General features: G+C 40.9%; 1 protein-coding gene across 3 annotated transcripts in view; it reads left to right on the top strand.

Annotated features, from left to right (window-relative positions):
• The window catches only part of SNX5 (sorting nexin 5), a 28,436-nt gene extending 20,942 nt beyond the window's left edge, over positions 1-7,494 (top strand). For all 3 annotated transcript variants that reach the window (XM_006776125.2, XM_006776126.2, XM_006776124.2), the window contains 2 exons: positions 4,822-4,907; positions 6,729-7,494. In XM_006776125.2, the coding sequence (XP_006776188.1) occupies positions 4,822-4,907; positions 6,729-6,779 (137 nt within the window). In that variant the 3' untranslated portion in view covers positions 6,780-7,494. The remainder of the gene's footprint in view (positions 1-4,821; positions 4,908-6,728) is intronic.
• The last annotated feature ends 874 nt before the right edge of the window (positions 7,495-8,368 follow it).

Raw genomic sequence — 8,368 nt, 5'->3', positions numbered from 1 at the left:
TCCTGGATCAGGGTGGGGGTCCCCACTGGGGTGCCTGGCCAGTCTGGGTGAGGGGCTGAAGGCTGTTTTCAGGCTGGCGGGTGATGGAAGCTCCCAACTGCTCCTTTTTTTCTTTTTAATTCTGGGCCAGCTTTAGCTCTGAGGCTCCAGCTGTTAGGCCTCCGCTGCTGAAAGCAGATATCTGGTTTGTTTGGGTTCTATAATCGAAACTCTGTATCAACTCGAGCTCTGAGATCCTGGCTCGCTGAAAGCAGGTTTCTGGGGTTTTTTTTAGCTTCTATATTTGTTAAAATGTTTCAAACTGCAGGGGGGGGACGTCGGTTTCCTCCGTCACTGAAGCAAGCAAGCCAAGCTGCCTGGCTGCCTGCCGCCATCTTGGCTGGCAGTTAATTTGCATATCTCGCTGATTAGCCAATGGGAAGGGTAGCAGTCGTACGCCAATTACCATGTTTCTCTTTTATTAGATAGGAATTGGTGCTTTTGTTTTTTTTCAACCATTTGAGTTTGCGGTTAAGTTTTATGTATTATGGTCTTTTTTTTTCCTAAAAAAATGTTTGTGCATTTTTATTTTATTTTTAAAAAAATATATTTTACTGATTATTTACAGAGAGGAAGGGAGAGGGATAGAGGGAGAAACATCGATCAGCTGCCTCCTGCACACTCCCTACTGGGGATGTGCCCGCAACCAAGGTACATGCCCTTGACTGGACTCGAACCTGGGACCCTTGAGTCCGCAGGCTGATGCTCTATCCACTGAGCCAAACTGGTTAGGGTTGTTCATTTTTTTAAAAGATAATTTGCCTTTTTGAAGACCATAGTCTCTTATTAAAAATAGAATGCTACTTTTTGGTTGGTTTATTTCCTCGTTAGATTCCAGTTATCCATTTCCAACAGAAAACTATATAAATAATGTGCTTCTTAGGGTATGGTATCTGAGGGTATTAATTTTTATTACCTAGACATGGGTTGTTATATTTCTCCACTGTATAGTTGATATTTTTTTTCTATGCCACTAATTACTAATTCACGGGGAGACAATTTAAGACCATGCATATATCTTATTCATCAGACTTTTCCCTTAAATGTAGCTTATGTTAGTTCTTGCCTGAACCAACCTCTACCCTTGTGGTTGTATGAGATTTGGGAGGTGATTTCCCCCTCCCTCCAATTCTAGCATTCCCTTTCCAAATTAGCATTTGACATCAGTTTTTAAAGTATAAGCCTGCCCTTTTCCCCTATTTCTTTTTAGATGGACTCCTATATTCTAAAATAATTTTGAATTTTATTATACTATCTATTTTGGTACTCATTGTTCAGCCAGCCAGTGAGGAAGTGCTTTTAAGCTGACATGTTCTTATGACATACCCCCCCATTCTTTTTTTAAAATTTTATTGATTTCGAGGAAGAAGGAAGAGGGAGAGAGAGATAGAAAATGAATGATGAGAGAGAATCATTGATTGGCTGCCTCCTGCATGTCCCCTAGTGGGGATTGAACTGTGACTTCCTGGTTTATAGGTCAACACTCTGCCAATGAGCCATGCTGGCTGCCCTCCCCTCGCCCCCCATTCTTTTTTTTTTCTTTTTTTTATTTATTTTATTTTTTGCCCCCCATTCTTTTGAACAGTTAGATGTTCTATGTTAATCCTACATCTTTTCATCTCAAGGCCTAGAACCTGCCATTTCTTTCAGAAGCCCAAGCCCTTGTTACTTAAGGAATTAGTAACAAGATTGGGTGCTAAATATGCTCATTGATTCTGGAGAATCTCTGCTTTGGGGCCCTTGTGCTGACAGCGTGGAAATAATAGGGATATGTGCACACATGTGCATGTGCATTTGGCTTCTCTCTCTCTCAAAATTCATAAATCCAGGTTGATGATGTAATTCCAGTCCACGTCCACAGGGCTTTTCTTGCCTTCCCCCATTTTTTGCTTTGAGGTGAGATGGTGCACCATGTAGTCTTTTCTTTAAGGGATCTCACTGCCCTGTAGTTCTTAAGGGCCATGAAACATGCCAAACCAAAAAGTAAAGAATGTGTCTTTTAGAACAAACTTAATTATAGTGAGTCTATACTTGACACAACCTCAAAACATGTTCCTATCCCCCTCAAAACTCAGGTTCCTTTGAGAAATCCAAATCTCATTTTAAGGCTTTGCTTTCTCAAAACTTTTGCCTTTCTTGTGGTTTAAAAAAATCTAAGCATATTTGGAAGTGTCCTGATAGTAGCTGTTCATGAACAGTAGTACAATTCTCCTTTGTCTTGGCTCATACGTATTCAAGATTGTAATGCCTTAACTATAAGGAGCAGAACTTCTCTGTACAAAAAGTGCAGGGCATGCAGACACACAGGTGGCTGTCTTTTAAATTCTTTCAAAAGGAACCTCCTTTAAAAAAAGTTTCATTGATTTTAGAGAGAGAAACAGCACTGATGGGAGAGGATCATCAAACTTCCTTCTTATTGCCCTATTCTTCTTGCCCATTTTAGCAGCTAATTTAAATTTATAAGGAACACACTTTAAAATGACTTGAGTTAAAATCTTAGATTATTATATAGGCCAGTGACGGCGAATCTGTGACACGCGAACTCATTTTTTTGGTTGATTTTTCTTCGTTAAATGGCATTTAAATATATAAAATAAATATACAAAATATAAGTCTTTGTTTTACTATGGTTGCAAATATCAAAAAAATTCTGTATGTGACACGGCACCAGAGTTAAGTTAGGGTTTTTCAAAATGCTGACACACCGAGCTCAAAAGGTTTGCCATCACCGATATAGGCCAAAGTTTAGTGGCTCTCAGAGTTTTAGAGAAGGGGATTAAAGAAAAAGTTTTTAAATGGTGCCAATTTAGGCCTGTCCTTATTGCCTAAGGTTGTTCCTGTGTTACAGATTTTATCCTCTTTATTCAAATTACTAGTGGCCCGGTGCACGAAATTCATGCGGGTGGGGTGGGGCGGGGGAGGTTGTTCCCTCAGCTCAGCCTGCACCCTCTCCAATCACACCCTGTGGGATTGGGCCTAAACCGGTGGTCGTACATCCCTCTCGTAATCTGGGACCGCTGTCTTCTAACCACTCACCTGCCTGATTGCCCCTAACTGCCTCTGCCTGCCTGATCAACCCTAACTGCTCTCCCTTGCCAGCCTGATCTCATCCCCATCTGCCCTCTCTTGCCATCTTGGTTGCCCCCAACGGCCCTCCCCTGCTTGCCTGATAGACCGTAATGGCTCTGCCTTGTCCCCCACCACCATGGCTTTGTCCTGAAGGAAGTCTGGAAGATGTCAGGTAGACCCAGTCTAATTAGCATATTACCCTTTTAGTATTATAGGTAGATTATATAGGATAGGATTGCTTAAAAGGGGCGAAAGCCTTTAAAACCCTCAGCCCCTACTGCCTTCGCAGTTCACCCAGATTTGGTTCTGATTGGTTGGTTTCTATGTCAGTCAGCATCTCCAGGCATATCAACGGGCCTGATCAGAGAGGCGGGGCTGATTACCAGCCCCAGCGGAGGCCTAAGAAAGAGGCTGCGAGACTGTTGGCCAGGCCTCGAGAGAAAGAGAGGCAAGGGTTGATCAATAGCTGCCACAGAGGCCTCTCTTTAGGCCTCTCTCTGGGCCTGATCCGCAGCCCCCTCGGCAGTCATTGCTGGGTCACAGCAACCGAAGCAGCACAGTCGGTGCTGGGTCACCACGGCAACCCAGCACTGACTGCAGGACTGACTTCCAGTTGGTCGAGCCTTCAGTCGTTTTGGATGTTACGGACCCTGGATTTTTATATATTAGGATAAGCCTGGGTGTATGATATTTAAAAGTACCATATTACAGACCATTCAGAGATTAATGGGTCTTAACTTTGGTCCCAGTTCTTTGTAAGATTTGTGGCTGAACGGATTTGAGTTATTTGAATGAGTATAGAGAAACAATGGTGTGGGGAGACAGAAGGGTTAGTGTGTATAGTCTTGGTCCTGGGGAGCTTATCTTGACATCTGGGAAGACCCATTTAGTCAAGATGTGGCTATTAACACATCAGCATAAAAATTTTGTGTATGAGTTTTTAGTTTTTTTTTAAAATTTTTATTGCACTGCCCCTCCCCCTTCCCGCCCACCCCCTGGTCTGATGAGTTTTTAGTTTTTAATGTGGCTGCTTGCATTATATTTCCGTTGGACAGTGCTGTATAGACATGGTACGAGAGGATAAATTTGCTCCTAAGTACCCTACCGCATCAATTTGAGCATGGAAGGGTTTTCAGAATTAAAAAAAAAATGTCCTTACGCCCTAACCGGTTTGGCTCAGTGGATAGAGCATCGGCCTGGGGACTCAAGGGTCCCAGGTTCGATTCTGGTCAAGGGCATGTACCTGGGTTGCGGGCACATCCCCAGTGGTGAGTGTATAGGAGGCAGCTGATCGATGTTTCTCTCTCATCGATGTTTCTAACTCTCCTCTCCCTTCCTACTCTGTAAAAACCAGTAAAATACATTTTTTAAAATGTCCTTAAAAAAGCCGTTGGTTCAAGTATGTGTGGCTCACCACCTCCCAACCCTCTGTCTACAAACTTTGGTTAAGGACAAAGCTGCTCATCTCAGAGATTCTCCAATAGTCCTCTGAATTTTGATTCTTCAGTGATTGAGTGGTGTTGCTTATTTAAAGGTAATGGCAAGCATAATACAGTGTCCATAGAATGGAATGTGTACTAATTGCAGAGATAATAGAAATGTGAGAAAATATGGCAGTGCTTCAAAGCTTTGGAGATCATTTATTTGTAAGAATGATATTTGGAAGTTAAAGATGAAAATTGTTAACTTTTTTTAAAACTTTCTCTTTTGTAGAACTAAGCAATTTCAAACGAAAGAGAGTGGCAGCATTTAGAAAGAATTTAATTGAAATGTCTGAACTGGAAATAAAGCATGCTAGGGTACGTATTCAGATTAAGCCAACAACTTTTTCGGGTTTTTTGTTGTTGTTTGTTTGTTTGTTTTTAATTATTTTCCAGTTATCCCAGTATCATTAAGCAGGTGGGGTTTGCTTTGTGGCTTTAATCCCCTGTAGTGTAGGTGGGAGCCAGTTGTTTCAGTTTATCTACTGCAAAACAAACTCATAATGTCTTGGTGAAACACTGCTTTTGAAAAGAGCATTCTTGATGATGGCTACCCTGCCTCCTCAAAGTTCTGTGGACCACACTTCGAAGAATCTGTTCTAATAATTTGTGAACACACCTATCATACCATTTTACAGCTCTTAATTATCTGGAGTTTTCATGGAAAACAATTTTTAAAATAAATGGTCATCTAGTTTTGCTAAATGTCTTCTGATACTCCTTTTTGGTTTAGAAAGGAAGAAAAATATATATTGATGCCTAGCTTAATTTGCACAGAAAAGTTGGAGAACAAAGGTTTTCAATGGTGGGTGCACATTAGACTTTACTAGGGAATTTTTAAGACTTTTTGCTGCCCAGGCCCATTCACTCAGAACTTCTGGGTATGGTTTTCTTGGGAGGTTCTGGGGTACAGCTGAGATTGGCCCCCCAAAAGTGCTGTCTGGTCCAGGGCCCCTGGGTCAGCCCTTGGGGCAGTAGGGAATTGGAGGAGGGAACTGTCACTAGCCATCAGCATTGGTCAAAGCAAGAAGACTTAGAGCTAGAGCATTTGTGTGTTTTGAATTCCTTTATTGTCACTACAACATAGATGTGTTTATTCACTTGTTTATTCACTTGTCTATTAAGTTCAGGTCCTTTTAAATTGAAGTTTTAAAGTACCATACATAAATTATACCCATAATGTTCTGGGTATTTTAAGTTTTCTGAGTTCTTTAAAGTGAGAACTATGAGACAATTTGTGCGAAGTCCTATATAAATATTTATCATTTGTTATCTCGTTTAAAATTCCACCCATAACTGATGTTTAGCAACTTTAAAAAATATATATGTATTTTTATTTATTTAAATATATTTTTTAAAAAATATTTTTATTGATTTTAGAGAATGAGAGGGAGAGATAGAAGCATCAATGATGAGAGAGAATCATTGATCAGCTGCCCCCTGCACGCCCCCTAGTGGGGATCGAGCCCGCAACCCAGGCATGTGCCCTTGGCCAGAATCAAATCTGGGACCCTTCAGTCCACAGGCCTATGCTCTATCCACTGAGCCAAACCGGCTAGGGCTGCAACTTTTTATCTAGTCTTCTCAAGGCCTTTATCTTCAAAGAACAACTTATTTATGTAGTAGTTAGGTTAATTCACTTAAGCAGAATTAGCATGACTGCGTTTGGTGCAACCTGGGGCTGGGATGGTGGAGGTGCTGGAACTGCATCCACTAGCTCTTTAGCTGTGAGCAATCCCAGACCTCTAAGGGAGAGGATCTTACCAACATCGGGTGAGAAGGATTGTAGACTAATTCATTTGTGATTTTTTAAATTTTTTAAAAAATTGATTTTAGAGATAGGAAGGGACAGAAAAATTGATGTGAGAAAAATATCAGTCAGTTACCTTCCACATGCACCCCAACTGGGAATTGAGCCCAGCACCTTTTGGTGTATAGGATGATGCTCCAGCTGACTGAGCCACACCAGCCAGGGCTGATTAAGTTGTGATTTAATGAAGTAAAACACCAACCAAGTTTGACTGGCTTTAAATCTTGTGAAAACCTAGGTTGGTGGGTTTGAATTTAATTCTTACAGACGTGTAGGAAGTCTTGGATTTGATTGGCTCATTGGTCTACCTTGACTTGTTTTTCTTCCAGAACAATGTCTCCCTCTTGCAGAGCTGCATTGACTTGTTCAAGAACAACTGATCTGCCTTTTCTCTGAATGAAGGATATGAATGTGAAAGCCAGCATCACTTGCACTTAAATCATTACCACAGAAGATTTATTACCTTTGACTTTACTTTAAAATTATGTTAATAAACATTTTGGTTTCTAAAAATCTTAACACTTAACCACGTTGGTTTAAAAATATTTCTGTTACATGCTCCTTCAACATAACTGATCTTTTCTTTACGCAGTTAATAACTCAAAATTGGCAGAATCTAAAAGTGGGTTCTCTAATTTGTCTTTACTTATGAAGAAAGGGTGCAGGAAATATGTGCCTTCTGGAAACAAGTATAAGCAATTGCCTGGCACATGTAGTCTCACTATTTCATGTGCCCTTGTCCCTACAAACCAGTTATTTTAGGGTAGGTGCCAGTTACAACAAATAATTCAGCTATACTTGTCCTAGGTAACAAACATTCCATTCCTTAATTAGGTAACTTTCCCCCTTACTCAGTTCTTTAGTAATCATGTTTGTGCTATAACCAGCAAGAATGCCTCATTTATCTTTCTGTACCCTTTGCAGCACCATTTTTGTAGTTGGGATATAAATATTTGAGAGAAATATCATAAGGGTATAAAAATCAATTTGGTTTGCTGTAGGAAATGGCCAGATCATCTTGTTACGAAAGATGTGGGCGGTGGATGTTTGTGTTTGGACATTTTATAAAGTGTATAATAAAATAACAAACTATGATATATGGAGTGTTTTTGTGGAAAATAAAGCCCAAGATTGCAGTTGCAGCTCAGCCTTGGCAGTGGTGAGGGGCTTCCGTGTCTGTCTAGTTCTCATGGCCTCCGTTCTAATCTTAATATCAACAGTTTTGAAGACTTAATGTGTCAGAAGGTCCCCAGATCTGGGTTTGCCTGCTTTTGGTTTGCAGTTTTGACAGGCTGTATGTGATGCTGTGTCCTCAGAAAGGATATGCCCATCTCATTGGTGGTGAATGAGCCCTAAAGGTGGTGCTTTCCAGGTTTTCTCTGAAGTTTATTTTTTTGTTAATCCTCACCCTAGGGCATTTTACAATTGATTTTTAAAGAGAGTGGGCAGGAGAGGGAGAGAGAAACATTGATGTGAGAAAGACACCAATTGGTTGCCTCCCACATGTGCCCTGACCAAAGCTGGGGATAGAGCCTGCAACTGAGGTATGTGCCCTTGACTGGAATCTATCCACTGAGCCAAATGGTCTAGGGCTCCTGGAGTTTTGCCTCTTATCTATCACTATTGGAAAGATACTTTGAGACGGTGTAAAAAATATCCACCCACCACTTTTAGCCTCTATTCTTGATTTTAATCAGTTGTAACTGGTTTGTAGGGTTTCAAAACATTGCTATTTGAATACCATAGGTAGCATTTTTTTTTTTCCTAACGGTAAACTGCTTTGAAATCTTACCTCCCCAGCCAGTTACAGGTAGCTGAAATTTACTGAATGAGCTACACAGTAGCTCCTATTTTATTTACATATTTTTGGAAGCATAGTGCTGGAAATGAGGGGATTTAAATGGTGGTCTGGGTTCCTAACATTTCCATCTTGCTTACCTGTCACCCCCCCTCCCCCCCCCCCACCCCA

Source organism: Myotis davidii, unplaced genomic scaffold (genome assembly GCF_000327345.1).
Source record: "Myotis davidii unplaced genomic scaffold, ASM32734v1 scaffold608, whole genome shotgun sequence".
In the NCBI taxonomy this organism is placed as follows: Eukaryota; Metazoa; Chordata; class Mammalia; order Chiroptera; family Vespertilionidae; genus Myotis; species Myotis davidii.
The sequence above is the reverse complement of the archived record's forward strand: the minus strand, read 5'-3'. Positions and strand labels throughout refer to the sequence as shown.